General features: G+C 43.1%; 1 protein-coding gene across 4 annotated transcripts in view; it reads right to left on the bottom strand.

Annotated features, from left to right (window-relative positions):
• The window catches only part of Lsm14a (LSM14A mRNA processing body assembly factor), a 46,402-nt gene extending 34,490 nt beyond the window's left edge, over positions 1-11,912 (bottom strand). For all 4 annotated transcript variants that reach the window (XM_052165629.1, XM_052165638.1, XM_052165646.1 and 1 more), the window contains exon 1: positions 11,677-11,912. In XM_052165629.1, the coding sequence (XP_052021589.1) occupies positions 11,677-11,797 (121 nt within the window). In that variant the 5' untranslated portion in view covers positions 11,798-11,912. The remainder of the gene's footprint in view (positions 1-11,676) is intronic.
• Between the last annotated feature and the right edge of the window lie 4,396 nt (positions 11,913-16,308).

Genomic DNA, 16,308 nt, shown 5'->3' with positions numbered 1-16,308 from the left:
AAGAAAGGAGAATTTCCTTGGCTCAACATGGAGATGTAGTACAAGATACACTGTTGAAAGAAAGTCCCAACAGCTCAATAGGAAGTTGCCAGAAAGCTCACCAATGATATGATTTTTTTCTTTTCTTTTCTTTTTTTTTTTTGAGTCAGTATCCACCACTGGCTGAACTTCAGCTTGTGGTGATCCTTCAGGCTCCGCATCTCCAGTGCTAGAGAGACAGGGAGGGCCACCAAACGCACCTAAATAAGATGTTCTCTACACAGAACTGAAAATCAGAATGGTGCCAAACTTATCTGACAAAGTGAATGTTAGAAAAACAACAGAACAAGGTTTAAAAGTCTATGGGAAGAGGAGCATCTAGAGAGACAGCTTGTTGGTATTATGCCTGCCTAATTTGTGTGAGGCCCTAAATCCTACTCCCAGCACTGGGGGAGGGGTTGGAACCGAGACAAAACAGTTGGTAAGGCAAGCTCTTACACACATAGGAATAGTAGTAAGACATAGGCAGACATATACTTCAAGAGTCCAAAACAATTTCTCTCCCTTCATTTTTGAAAAAATTCTGTTAAACGAATTCTTAGGCATAGAGAAGATAGGTTTTACTCCTTTGTGGCTCAGAAAACTACAAAAATCTATGAACTCTCTTCCTTAATTAACATTACACAAGACAAGATTCATTTATAACATCAGGGGACCAAAGGTCCTGTGAAAGCCACACAATAACTCCATGTTAAGAATCCATTAGACAGGGCTGGAGAGACAGCTCAGTGGTTAAGAGCACTTGTTGCTGGGCTCCTAACACATGGAGACTTATGTCCACCTATAACAACAGTTCCAGAGGACCCAATACTTTTTGACTTTAGCACTAAGTACATGTGTGATGTACATACATACATGCAGGTAAAAATGGTACTAAGTTGGGAACTCCAGTGTAATTATTTGAATTACTGTTTTCTAAAATACAGTTCTGAATTAGAAAACCAATCAGTATAATTCACATATTAAAAGCAAAGGAACTGTAGCTCCGCAGTAGTGGTAGAGTTAAAGGAGAATGGATATGACTAACCAGACACAAAGAAACTTTAGGTTGATGGAACTGTTGCAAAATCAGATTCCAGTTCTGCTTCCTATTCTACTAAGGTGGGAGGAGTCTCAGCTGTATAAGCCTGCCACCATGGAGACATGTGCCACATCACCTTAAGCCAATAAATCCTCCTTAAAAAAAAAAAAAAGAGATGATTACTGCTTTGCATATTTAAAATGGATGGATTTTATGGCATAGAAACTATATTCAATAATTTTGTTTAAAAAAAAAGAAAAAATTTTAGCTGCTGAATAGTACTTAATACAACTTAATTGTTGGGTATAGTGGTTAATACCTATAATCCCAGCATTCAGAAAGAAGCTGATTAAGACAGGTTCAAAGGGAGGGGGGATATCGGGAAAGGTTTTACCATTAGCAATGTAAATGAAGACGATATTCAATTAAAAAAAATTAAAAAAAGAAATATTTAACAACAACAAAAAAAATCTAAGACGGGTTCAAAACCAGCCTCATCTACAGAGTTACCAGGCAGCCGGGGTTTTATTATGACAAAAGACAAAAAGGACACACCCATTAATTCTTATTAATCCAAAGCATAACTTGAGCGGAACACACTGAGCATGGTTTTCTCAGCACCCAGCCTTGTCTATCCTCACCACATTCCATCTGCTCTCAGATGTGTCTAGTTTCTCTGGAACCAGCTTTACTATTTATTTTATTGTCTCTAGAGAACAACACAGTAACCAGTTATAAAAATGAAGAAAGGGGGCTGGAGAGATGGCTCAGCGGGTAAGAGCACCAACTGTTCTTCCAAAGGTCATGAGTTCACATCCCAGCATCCACATGGTGGCTCACAACCATCCGTAAAGAGATCTGACACCCTATTCTGGTGTCTGAAGACAGCTACAGTGTACTTACATATAATAAATAAATAAATATTTAAAAAAAAATGAAGAAAGAACTTGCTGTTCTGAGCACTGTCTGAACAAATTGGGCTAATCCTTTAGTTTTTAGCTCTATTGACAGTCCTCAATTACTTTACAGTATTTTAGTTTCCTCTGTATCTGCCAATGCCAATTCTGAGCTTTTGGGGCACCTTTTAGGGTTACTTCTTTGCTTTCCTTCTACCTACTTAGCATACGGATTCAATTCTACTAAGAATTTGGGGGGGGGTTGGATTTGGTTTTTTTCGAGCAGGGTTTCTCTGTATAGCCCTGGCTGTCCCGGAACTCACTCTGTAGATCAGGCTGGCCTCAAACTCAGAAATCTGCCTGCCTCTGCCTCCCAGAGTGCTGGGATTACAGGCGTGTGCCACCACCACCCGGCAGAATTTGTTTTTTAAACTCATTTACTTGTTGTTTGTCCTCCAAAATTTTGTTAATGCTAATACTCTACTCCAAATCTACTTGGTATTTGTGGATTTGTGGCTTTAAAATAAAAAGGTTTATTTATTTTATGTATGTGAGTACACTGTCACTCTCTTCAGACACACCAGAAGAGAGCATCGGCTCCTATTATAGATGGTTGTAAGCCATCATGTGGTTGCTGAGAATTGAGTTCAGGACCTCTGAAGAGCAGTCAGTGCTCTTAACTGCTGAGTTACTTCTCCAGTCCTGGATTTATGGCTTTAAAAGCGCTCATCTTGTGCATTTTTTGTTACAAATTAACAGGAAGTTAAAAAAAAGCATCTGTCTAATTTGATGTCCTTCCTCAGCAGTCTACATTTTTTACCTTGACTCTTGTTTAATTTTGTTTTGTTTTGTTTGTCTCTCTCTATAGTCCTGGAAGTTGCTATGTAGACCAGGTTGGCCTTGAACTCATAGAAATCTGCCTGCCTCAGTCTCCCCAGTGCTGGGATTAATGACATCTGCCACATGTGGCCTTATATTGACTCTAACTCATTTGGGAATTCTTTCGTGTGGTTGGCACTATAGTTTAATCTCCCAGTGATACAACCATAGAAACCAGAAGTGCAATTAGAGAAAACAATAGGGAGAGCTCAAAGGATCAAAGTGCTCAGGTAGAAGGGGTGGAGGTATGGTTTGTCCTTACTGACCAGCAGACATGTTATGTGTGTATACACATATGCTACACACTGCACGAAGTCAGAGGACAACCTGCAGAAGCTGGCTCTCTCCTTTATTCACATAGGTCCCGAGTTATACGCATTGATTCAGGTCAGCTGGCAAATGCCTTTAAGCAGTGAGTGCCTACTTCACTGCCTCTACTGCTCTCTTAAGCTGACACATAAGAACATAGAAATTGTACATATCAATGGGGTACCATGTACTGTTTTGTTACATGGATCCTAACTGATCCTAAATACAGAGACCTTTTCACTTTAATTTCTTTATTGTCAAACTTTCAAAATTCTTGTTTCTAGTCTTTTGAAAATTATAGCACATTACTGTTTTCTGTTGCATGTTGTCTGTTATTCTTTGCTGAGTTAAAGATTTATTTATTTATTTAATGTATATATAATGTAGCTGTCTTCAGACACACCACAAGTGGGCATCAGACCCCATTACAGATGGTTATGAGCCACCACGTGGTTGCTGGGAATCAAACTCAGGACCTCTGGAAGAGCAGTCGGTGCTCTTAACTGCTGAGCCATCTCTCCAGCCCCCGCCCTCTTTTGCTGAGTTAAAAAGAAAGCAAGTTAACAGACTGAAAGTAAAAATGAGGTACAAATGTTGAAGAAAAGAGCAGGAACACAGGAGCCTCACAGAAAAGAGTAAAGGATGGAAATACAGCATGACTCCTGCAAAGCGGCTAAGGACTGCTGAGGAGTGTGAATCCAAGTAAACGCAGAGTGAGGATGGTTATAGAATGAGAGCTGTGACTTCTGCAAGCTCCCATGGACAGGAGAGGTGTCAGGAAGAGGAAGGTACAATCTCTGACTGGAACGACTGATCTTGGAAGGTAAACAGGACAAAGACAGTGAAGAGGTGAATGAGGGGCACCGGGGCACCATAGTAAAGAAGAGCCAAGCGGATGATAAAAGTTGGGATTTTAGCCACAGAGCACTTAAAAATGCTCTGCTGTTTCATTAAGTAGCTGATTAATTTTTATGCAACACTTCACATAATTATCAGGATGAGTAAAAGGTAGGCATTACATTCCCATGGAAAAGATAAAAGATGCTAAAGCCCTTGTCCATGGTCAAGGAGTATTCTGTATGACAATCAACCTGTTGGGTCACATGCTCTTCCAGAAACACATAAAACTAGATTAAGCCTGACCAACTCACACTTTATCTACACAAAATATGTTAATATAATCATGTTTCAAAATAGCTGAAGTATTACTCTATAGCATTATGAAAGAAAATGGGCAAAGTGTTCCTGGAGAAGAATTAAATTCAAGTTAAGCTACCTGTACTTACTGCTGTTATTAGTGCAGCACTGAATTAAATACAGCTCCTGCTCTTACTGAGTCAATAATGTTTCCTTGCTCTCATTTTCTCCTCTGTTATCTTCTTCTGGTGTACACTGTTTTTTCACTATTATCATACAGAAAGTCATGGCTCATCTTATCCATCTTGCAAGAAAAACAGCACGAGTTCAGACTCTTAGAAGTACCCCATATTTCTGTAGCTTGCATAGGCACAACAACAAAAATGCTTTGAAGCCTTAGTTCAGACAACTTCACTAAATAGAACAAACACAAGAAATCTAAGCTTGGGGGCTGGAGAGATGGCTCAGCAGTTAAGAGCACTGACTGCTCTTCTGAAGGTCCTGAGTTCAAATCCCAGCAACCACATGGTGTGGCTCACAGCCATCAGTAATGAGATCTGATGCCCTCTTCTGGGGTGTCTGAAGACAGCTGCAGTGTACTCACATATAATATATAAATAAATATTTATTTAAAAAAAAAAGAAATCTGAGCTTTAAATTTCGTGAGATCTTTGCTGTTTGAGGTAGCAATTTTGTGAGTTGTTAGATTTAGATTTTCCCATCATGCAAGTTGCTGCCAAGCATGGTGGTGCATGCATTTAATGTCAGTGCCAGTGAGGCAGAGGAAGGTATACCATGAACTTGAGGCTAGCCTACATAAAAAGACCTAGTCTTAGAAGGTCAGTAAAACACCTCACTGGAACTTCTGATGCTCTCTTGCTCACTCCACTGGGGCAGTGGTTTATGACTATGGGCCAATGAACAATCAGGAGGAGAAGCTCGCCCAGTTGACAAGACTCACCAGATGATGAAAAACTTTGTTAACAGTTTACCACTTTTGTATCTGACACAAATTCCCTCAAGTTTAAGGGCAACTCATTTAAAAGCTACTGACTTGCCATTCTTTTCCCTCTGCAATGGCAACCTGAATGACTCCCCAGGACAGCTAACTAAACAGAGAACATTTTTTTCATTTATGTATAAATTTCTCTCATTTTAGCACAGACTTATTAAATGTATTCATCCATATGTGAAGTGCAAACATACCAGAACTACTCCACAAATTATTTGTGCCTATCCCTTACTTTATAATTTTCTTCAATATCCAAATCTCATTCTTTTAAATGAAAACTTATGTCACAGAGTATAAGTTTACCTTCCTAATAATGTCTATTTTGTTTTTTTCCCCTCATGTCTATTTTGTTATAAAATTTCTTTTACATACTCATTCATGGAAATTCACCAATACTCTTTTAGGGGATCATATGTTTTAATTTTAAAAAATTACGTGTATTGATGTTTTGTTGTTATGTGTACCACATATATGTGTACCACACATAAGCAGTCCCTTGGAGGCCAGAAGATGGAGTCAGATCTCCAGAGACTGGAGTTACAGATGGCTGGGAACTGCCATGTGAGTGCTGAGAAGGGAGGGAGCCCAGGTCCTCTGGGAGAACAGCCAGGGCTCCTACCCTCGGAACCATCTCTCCAGTCCCAGACATTTTAATTTTAAGAGAATAACACAGGACTACAAACTGGAGGAGCTGCTGAAAACACAATGACCCAGATTATCTACAAACGCACTCAAAAGGCATCTGTTCATGTCATTTCAGATTGCCCTTTAAGACTTCCTGACATTTACTTGGGTTGTTAAGATCAAAGGCCATGAAGCTTATCTGAGCTTCACCTTCTAGAAGAGAGTTAATGTATAAAAACTCTAGCAGAATACAAGGGAAACCAACCATTATGAGTCCAGCCCCATTGGGCTTTCACTTTTTTATTATTGTGGGCCTACACAATTTATTACCCAAACTGGAACATTAAAAGAGCAATGCTTTTAATAATGACATTAAAACAAGCATCAATGAGACTTTCAATCAGGCAAAGTTACAGGTACGGTCACCCTAATTCTATACCATACAAATGTTAACTAGCCAAAATATCAAAAGAATTATATAGTTCCAGGCATATGTAAACTGTATGTCATAGCCATATAAAAGGCCTAAATCATAATAAAAACCATAAAAACCAAGTGAATCCTTTACTTAAGCTAAAGATCTAAATATTTTATGCCATACACAAAACCAGTTTTAGATGCATTGTAGACCTAAATGTGAAAAGGCAAAATAAAATACATTCTAAAAGGATAGAGTAAAATACATACACACACATACACACACACACACATATATATGTATATATATATATAATAAAAATCTAATAAAAAAAGAGAATAAAAAAGAAAAAGTATTTCCATAGTATTGGATTAAGGAAAAGTAATTTATTAAAGAAAAAGAAAAGAAACATGACCCACCTAGCCCTAAAAGAAAAGCCTAATAAACATGCCTAAATTAAAATAAAGATCTATTTACAATAAGAAACCACTACATAGGAAAAGACACTTGCAATAAATACACTCAAAGGATGTTATTAGAACTCAAAATTCCAGAAAATGATATGGGAAGGTAAGTGATGACTTCAAAGGCACTCAAGGAAAGATGAACATCAAATGGCTTAGATATGGAAATACCTCCAAAACTCCCTAGCTGACATAGATGCAGGGACTAAAAGCACAGTCAAGAGGCTGGAGTAGTTAAGAGCACATCTCACTTTCAGCAGCACCCACATTACCCGGTTCAGAAGCACCTGTACCTCCTGCTCCAGAAGTACCCTACCCACCCCTCTGCTCTCTGTGGGCTTCTGCACTCAAGTGAACATACCTTCCTCCACACACATCCAATTAATAACAAAAATAAATAAATACAAAATACACTCAACTACCTACCTACGCATCAAACTGGTGAGAATTAAAATATATGGCATTCAGTACTACTGCTGGTGAGACATATGGAACAACTATAAGTCTTACTGTTGAAAATAAACAGGCATAAGCACCTACTAGAGAAAATTACTTTGCATTATGCAGTAAAGACATATACTCCCTAAGTTCCTGTAACTCAAATTCTAAGTATGTGCCCCCTCCGGAAAATAATTTCAACAATCAGTGCATTCAAACATCAATTTTCCTAAAGCACCGTTCTCAATAGCCCCAAACTGTAAACAAGCTAAGTGTTAACTGTCAAATAGCCAAACCTGTGGGAGTTAAAAGCTAAAATTTACACACACACACACACACACACACACACACTCACTCACTCACTCTATACAAAGTTCAAACTGTTGTGCTCATAAAAGCTGAACCATTTCTCCAGCTCTTTGATAACTTAAGATTATTTTGGGGGCTGGGGAACGGCTCAGGGTTCAGAGCAGCAGTTTCTCTTTCAGTACTCCCTACCACTTGTAATTCTACTCCCAGAGGATCTGAGGCCCTTTCTAGGCCTCAATGGGCACCAGACACACGTGTGGTGCACACACATACATGCAAGCAAAACATCCACACACATAAAATAAAAATAAACGTTAAAAAAATAAAGTTATTTTTTGTGCATCTGTGAAGGTCACAGAACAATTTGCTGAAGTTGGTTCTCTTTCTACCATATGGATCCTAAGAACCGAACTCAAGCTATCAGGCTTGGTGGCAGACACCTTATTCTAATTTTGAAAAATGAAGTGTTAAGTACTGGATTAAGGGGAAAAAGTATATATCAATACATGGATTAAATAACAATGTTATAAATAGAAATTAAGTGATCATGCCAGACAGTGGTGGAGCTTTTCTGAGTTCGAGGCCAGCCTGGTCTACAGAGTAAGTTCCAGGATAGCCAGAGCTACTCAAAGAAACGCTGTCTCGGGGGGGGGGGGGGGGGGGGGGGGGGATCATGCACTCAGGGCAGAGAAATGGTTGGAAATGGCAGAGAAAAACCAAAATAAATAAATAAATAAAATAATTTTTAAAAAACCCTAAAAATGATCATAATTATGAACTAATAAGATGCCCCAAATTTTACTCTAATAAAATATTTTGTTGGGAGAGACACATTTTTAAAAACTTTGGGTCATAAATTTTTTGAAGGTTAAAGATAGGATAGGTTTACAACTAAGAAATAATTAATACATTCAAAATCTTAAAAATAGGCTGTAGCTGGTCGGTGGTGGCACACGCCTTTGATCTCAGCACTTGGGAGGCAGAGGTAGGCGGATTTCTGAGTTCCAGGCCAGCCTGGTCTACAGAGTGAGTTCCAGGACAGCCAGGGCTACACAGAGAAACCCTGTCTCGAAAAAACACCCCCCCCCAGAAAAAAAAAAGAAAAAAGAAAAAAAAGGGGGGCTATGATGGCAAGTCTGTAATCAAGGAGATGGACGCAGTATAATTTCACATTCAAGACCTGAGTAGGGCACACATAGTGAGAAAAGCCTACCTACCTCAAAAAAAACCAAAAGGCTGGGGCATGGGCTTACACCTGTAGTACCAGTACTTGGAGGGCAGAGGCAAAGGAACCACTGACAATTTAGGGCCAGTCTGAGTTATATAATGAGTTCTAGGACTGCCTGGATAACAAGCAAACCAAAAGACCAACAAACCAACCCAGGGGAAAGAGAAGGAAAAAAAATCTCAAAAAATATGTTGGTTCAGATGTTAAGAGCATATACTACTCTTCTACCAGAGGACCTGAGTTAATTCCCAGCATCTGATGACAGGTGGTTCACAACTGCTATATCTCCAGCTGGTGTGTGTGTGTGTGTGTTGGTGTGTGTATGTTGGGTATGTGTGTGTGTATCTGACACCTGTGGCTTCTGCCAGTACCAGTACTCACATGCACTTAGCACCTCACAGACCACACACATATAAATAAAAAATATTTTAAAAAAGTTACTAAGCCTGGCTGGCTCATGCTTACAATCCTAGCTTATTGGTGGTGGCTGGAGGACTAGGAATTCAAAGTGGAAGCTGGCAGGTGACTTTAAAGTCACCCTTGACTACCTATTTAGTTTGAAGCCAGCCCAAACAACATGAGGCCATGCAAATAATAATCCCCAAGCCTCTACAAAAACACTCCAGTGAGAAATACTGTTCTCAACCAGTGTGTAGAACACCTGGTGAGAACACCAAGAATTTGAGAGTTTTATCCACTCTTTTTTTTTGTTTGTTTTGTTTTTGTTTTGGATTTGGTTTTTTTGAGACAGGTTTCTCTGTGTAGCCCTGGCTGTCCTGGAACTCACTCTGTAGACCAGGCTGTCCTCAAACTCAGACATCTGCCTGCCTCTGCCTCCCAGAGTGCTGGGATTACAGGTGTGCGCCACCACCGCCCGGCAATCCACTCTTTAATAAAGTCATTAAAGCTAAACACCATGAAGCAAAACCTCCATCGGTAAGAACAGATTTAAAAAAAGCAAGCAAAACTTAAGTTAAGGACATCACAGTCAACTTTTGTTTCTGAGGCAGCGTCTCACTCTGAAGTTTTGAAAAGCCCTAAATTGAGGAGGGTTGCCTGGAACTCAGATCCACCTGTCACTAACCTCCTGAATGTGGCACCAAGGCCTGTGCCACCAATCCCAGCTTCACACCATTAGTCAAGGCTTCAGTAATTACTAGGGAGAATCATGCAGTCTTAAGTATAGTGAGCGTCTACAGAGATGAAAGCAGGTTCTTTAACAGGCAATGTGTTACAACACTACATAAGGCCCTGGCTTCTCAGTTTTTGTCTTTTTTGAGATTGTTTCATGATTACCAGGCAGATCTTGAATGACTGACCTCCTGCTTACACCTTCCTGGTGGAATCACAGACATGCATCCCTGGGGAGCCAACCAGGTTTTTGTACATTTAAGCAAGCACTCATCAACTGAGAAGACCTAGCTGTATTGCTTTAGCAGTCCTGATTCAAGAAGCCTTTGGCATATCGGGGACTACAGGGGGAGTGTCACAGCACCGGGCCTCACACTGCTTTTTAAAAAGTAGACTCCTTGACTTTTCCATATTTGATTTAAGAATTTTTTTAAAGTAAATTGCCAAAAGTTACATAAGTATCATCACAATGGAACTGTGGAAAACATCACCCTAATCTTTTATGGTGTCCCTTTTTAAAGCTTTGTTTTTGTGGTTCTGGGGAGGTAACCCAGATCTCCTACTTGCTAGGAAAGAGCTGTCAATCAGGTCAAATCCCCAACCCCTATTAGGTGTAATTAAACAACTTAAAGTTTTCTTCCGTAGGTCGATTTGACCCAAAAACGGAAAATGCTAAAAGAAACATCTTTTAGAAAAAAGGGGGTCATTAAAACTTGTTGGGTAATGTAAAGAGACCCTTCCATCCAGCTAACAAGCTGACACGCTTTTAGAATCTTGTTATCCCTGGGACCTCTTTTCCTAGAGAACTCAGTTCTTAACAATTCCACTAGGTGTGGTGGGAAAACAGACCTCCCTGGTATCAAAAACTGTTATAAGACTTCCTCTAAAATCAAAAGCTCACGTTTATTTTCTTTCTGCCTTCCTGGCACAGCGAAGGTCTAGCACGCGTGAACGGAAACAAAACCCACAAACTGTATCGGCGGTACGGACTACGGGGTAGGTGGGGATGACCCCCGCTTCCGCACAACTTCCTCTCCCCGTGGACTGCGAGTACGGTCGGCGCCCCGACGGTACTCGATCTGAACCGTGTACCAGAGTCCCGGATCATCAAAACTTGAACTTTCCTTTCTACCAGGGTTCCAGAAAATCGACCCGTGGGAACAGCAAGCAAGCATTTTAACGCGCACCCTTCGGTTGCATAAGAATTCCGGCTTAACAGGTAACCATCACCGAGGAGACAAACGGGATGCCATCGGGCTCGACGGCACCAAATGGCCTTTCGCGATCCCAAGTCTGCGGCGCAAACCCAAAGTTTGGAGCACACTCCTTAGAAAGGAGTTCACTCGAGAACCGTCGCCACCAACCCCGACGAAGAACTCCGAGAAAATGGGTGCCCGGGGGAAGCAACACATCCGCAATTCAACTCTGGGTAGGCGTCAAGATTCTTCGACTCCTCCGGCTTTGTTCGGCTCTTCAGAAGACGGAACGACCGAATTTCGGTCTTGGAAGACACGAACCTGGGTGTGTTCTCCGCCTGGTTCCCGGGACTTTAGGATCGCCCCGCCCCGGGCGCCGCGCACTCGTTCCCCGGATGGAAGGCGCGGAGCTCCGGGGGAAGGAAGAAGCCCGGGGAGCCTGGGGAGGCCGCAGCCTGGCCCTTGTCGCTCGGGGGCCGGGAGCGAGGCCCCCGAGGACCGCTGAGGGAGAAAAGCGCGAGGGCGGCGGGGCGCTCGGCCCGCGCCCCCCAACCCCGAGGCCCGCCCCGCCGTACCTTTGGCGAGGGCTACAGTGGAGTTCTCGGTGTCGATGGTGTAGAGGATGCCCTCGTAGCGGATCTCCGCCTTGGAGATGAGGCTGATCTTGCTGCCGATGTAAGGGGTGCCCCCGCTCATGGCGCCGCCGCCGTCGCCCGCCGCTCACACACAGGCAGATCCCGCGCTGCGCTCCGCCGCTCGGCACGCCCGCCCGCCCGCTCGCTCCGTCGGCGCCTCACAGCAGCCGCCTCAGAACCAACATGGCGGCTACGCCGGCTCCGCTTACCCTCCCCCAGCCTCCCGCCCTCAGACCGCGGCGCGGCGGCGGCGGCGGCGGCAGCGGCGGCGGCGCGGGGCATGCCGGGAGGGCGAGGCTGCGTGCTCTCTCGCGAGATTCAGGCAGGGAGCTCACGGACCGTTCCGGGCTCTCTCGGCGGCGGCCCAAAGCCGGGTTGATGCGACTGCTCGCTGGGCTTGCGCTCCGGAGGAGTTTCGGAGAAAGTTTTTCGTGGCGCCTAGACGAGGCTAGACGAGGGCTCATCCCGCATGGTGACTGCGGCCTCTGCCATTTCTAGGCGGGCTGTGCTTTGTTATGAGCCCAGGGTCTTAGTAAGCGGTCGCCTCCTAGCTCCTGAGCCAGTTTCCGCGGGTCACGGAGCTCTCACTGTCTGCGCCAGAGCAGCCATCTTCGCCTAAGGAGTTTCACACCCCAAGGGCTGCTGCTCCAGGAGGCGCTGGAACTCGGTGCCCCGAACTCTCTTTCCTTCCTTCATAAACCCTTTTTCTGCGGCTTGATCCGGGACTCTAGCGTTCAATAAGCTCCTGGTCACTAACTATGCAGGAAACACCAGTCTAAGAGTTTCTCTGCAGCTTTGATCACTTAATGTCAACTCCACTTTCTTAGTCACGACCATCTCTCTCCGATCGGATGCCAAATTGGCATCTTAAAACTTTGCATCCAGAGGTGTAACTATTCGGTTTTACTCCAAACTCGTCCCTATGGCTTGTTCTCGGAGGTAACTATGAACCGGGACCGTTTACTTAGCTACCAGGATTGTCTTCGTCGCCTCCACACCTGTCAATCACTGTAAATCTTGTCTGTTCAATCTGGATCATCTCCATCTGAACAGCTCTATAAGACGCCTCAGTTACTCTGGCTGGCATTGTTGGCAGTAGATCCCGAAGAATTCCCTCCTCTGCTCTTAGCCCTTCTAAGTTTTTCTTAACACAGCAGTTAGGGGGAATCATGTTCAAGTAGCTAGAGATGGTGAACTCTTGTTCAAATCAAGATTCATCCGTCTACTCACTACTCTCCACAGATTACATGTGATACAAAGTGAAAACCAGACTTCCTGGTTTGGCTTACATGAGGGCATGCATGATTTAGCTTCTTGTTACACGGCTCCATACTGTTCCAAGCATTCCTTCTTCACACAGCTTTCACAGTTCATTATACTCTGCTCAAAACCACCCTAAGAGGTGATTTATTTACAGTACTACAGTAGATCTCGCTTTACACCCCTCTTCTTGGCTTGCTCCCTTCCTACTATCCCCCCTCCCCCCATAGCATTTATCTCTCCTAGTATGTCTGTTTAGTCGTAGGTGTTTGTTTCCCTTCTTGGCTTAGAATGCAAATATTTTGAGAAAGGGTTTTTGGTTTTGGTCACGGTCTGCATCATCCTCGGGGCCAAGTGTAGCAGCCGGCCCAGGACAGCTGCTCGGCAGACATTTGCCGCAAGACTGAACAACTGGGATAGAAGCCGAGCCCAGGCAGCGAGTAGGACGTCTGGTGAGCTGAGCAAAGGCACGGCGATTATCTGGGTGTTCCGGGAAAGCAGGAGAGAAGATTGATGGGCTGTGCTGTGGCTGGCGCACAGTGGCTTCAAGGGGGTCCCCCTTCAACCTAAAGTCATTACCTCGGTGTGCAAACTCACCTTCCCTTTGTAGGTCTCAGGCCAAAGTTGCCTTCTCTTGCTTCCATAGTGAGCACGTTCTTTCCCTTGTCAGTTTCTATAAACTGATGATAGCCAGCCCTCAAATTTACATCTCTTCCATCTCCCGGCTGCACACGTACCACACCACTGCCATCTCTGTTGGTTTTTCTTCCATGGTGTTAGCCGGTGATGGACCTAGGGGTCTCATGCACATTAGGTACAGCTACTGAGCTGTACCCCCTGCCCTAATTACATAGGATATTTAATTGCCAATTTGATAACTTCTCCGTTACTGTATCTACCCCACCCCTAAATACACTGCCTTTATCCATGGTTCCTAGGGTCTTCAGTGGCCCAAGGTTTGTATTGCTATGGTTTGATTGTGTCTCCCAAGAATTCATGTAAAGTTTAATCCCCACTGGGGCATTATTGAAAAGTGTGTGTGTGTGTGTGTGTGTGTGGTGTGTGTGTGGGGGGAGTGTGTGGTGTGTGGTGTGGTGTGTGTGTGTGTGTGTGTGGAGTGTGTGGTGTATGGTGTGGAGTGTAATGTGTGTGTGTGTAGTGTGGTGTGTGTGTGTGTAGTGTGTGTGTGGTGCGGTGCTGGACATTGAACCCACAGCCTTATATGTCCGTGCTAGATAGGTACCACTGAGCTCATTTCCAAACTCTTGATTTCAATTAGTCTTTCTTGTACTGATCTTTTAAAGATTTTTCTTTTATTTATATGGGTGTTTGGCCTATATGTATGTATATGTATGTATGTATACGTGTATGTGAAGTATATGCAGTGCCTGTGGAGGCCAGAAGGGGCGTTAGATCCCCTGGGACTGGATGTACAGTCTGTTATGACCCACATGTGCTTCGTGGGAACTGAGCCAAGTCCTCTGGACGAGCAGCAGCCTTCACTGTGGAACTCTCTCTCCAGGCCCTACTTGTACGCATCTTTAACCAGCTCTTCACCCCAGTAAGTATAGTCTTTTTCAGTTCTAGAATATGCAGTTAGGCTATTTAAATTTAGCTGGGAATATACTACACTGGTAATTCCAGCACTTGGGAGGTAGGAGAATTGTCAGTTCCAGGCCTGAGCCACAAAGCGAGACCCTGCTGTCTCAAGAAAACAAAACAAAACAAAAAACCAAAATTGATTTCCTTTTCCTCCTGAAATCTACATCTTTTTGCCTATGTTATCTAATGCTTCAGTTCATTAACACATAATAAGTACATATAAAGTCATTGTTAATTCTAATATTGCAATCATGTAAATTACATTTTCTTCCTTTACAACTTATGCTAGATGCATTATTTAAAAGAACTAAAAGTGACTAGAGTCAGTTTTTTTACCAGAGAGGATGAGCCTTTCCTTTCCCAGTCTATAGGATGAGAGCAGTTGTGTGGCTTTTCCTGGGAGAGATGAAAAGCCTAATCCTGCCAGGCAGAGTGTTATCCCCGGACAAGTGTAGCTCGTGAACAAACGGGTCTGCTTGGCTTACTTACAGGAGCACAGGTGATCAAAGGTAGCAACATCACTGAATCAAATTGATCCCAGCTCCCAGAAATGCATCCCCAGTGTTCCCTACCTGAACTGCAGGAAACCACTCAGAAGACACTCCCCTCAACAGTTACCTACTGTGACAGAACCTTGGGGAAAGGCCTTGTGAATCACCTTGCTTTCTGAGCTTCCTGAGACATGTAAACTTCAGGAGCTTCCTGAGATTAATGTGTGCTTAGTTTTGGGAATCTTCTGAGCCCTCTCTTTTCCACAAAGGAAATAGATATGCAACAGAAGTTGATTGCTTAGGTCTAACTGGGAGTTGAACTGAGCAGGGGTGGTGCAGGTAGTGATGCACACGTGTAATCTGCTTTTGGAGGCAGAAAAATCTGAGGTTTGTGCTAGCCTGGGCTACACAGTGGGTGGGTGGCCCAGTAATTAAGAGCACTTGTTTTTTCAGAGGACCCAGCTTCAGTTCATGATACCCATGTGATGGCTGACAACATTCCGCAACTCAGAGGGCACCAGGCGTGCATGTGGTGCACAGACATACGTGCAGGCAAAACACTTATACACATAAAATACATCGAAAAAAATTGTAAGCCTTTAAAAAAATAGACTATGTAAAAGGAACTATTTCCAGCTTTAAAGATTGTGTCTTAACTCACAGGATCAAAATAAGTTGTGAGGAGTATTTCTTACTACTGTTCTATGTTTAGTTTTTGAAAATAAATGTTTTGCCCCCAATCCAAGCATTTCAATTCCTTTCTTGTGTGCAATGTTAACTGCAAATTTCAATTGCCAGTTGAGTAGTTGTGTGGGGTGTTTTCTTGTTCCTATGTGGCAGACACCCATGGCTTTCTCATTCACCCCATCTGGGCCTCCAGTGTGGTGTAATTATCCTGAAAAGCCAAGATGTGTGAGAGCTTGGCTTGATTACTCTAATGGCACACAGTGTTTTCACAAACCTCTCCATTCCTGAATAATTATCATTATCATATTTATGTGTTTAGCCAAAAGCTTAATTGGAAGATTCCAGAATGAAACAAAGCTACACAAGGAAAAAGAAAACCTCTCAGTCATTTCTCTTTGAAGAAAATATTTTCAGATTGAAATACCACGGCTAAATGCATGGGATTAAACCATCACATCATGATGCGCGTGGCAGCCATTGCGGGCTTCTTCCCAGGGAGGCGGGCATGCTTAACTCTGTCTGGTGGCATGCT

This window comes from Apodemus sylvaticus, chromosome 1, assembly GCF_947179515.1.
Source record: "Apodemus sylvaticus chromosome 1, mApoSyl1.1, whole genome shotgun sequence".
Taxonomy (NCBI): Eukaryota; Metazoa; Chordata; class Mammalia; order Rodentia; family Muridae; genus Apodemus; species Apodemus sylvaticus.
This window is presented reverse-complemented; position numbering and strand designations above follow the sequence as displayed.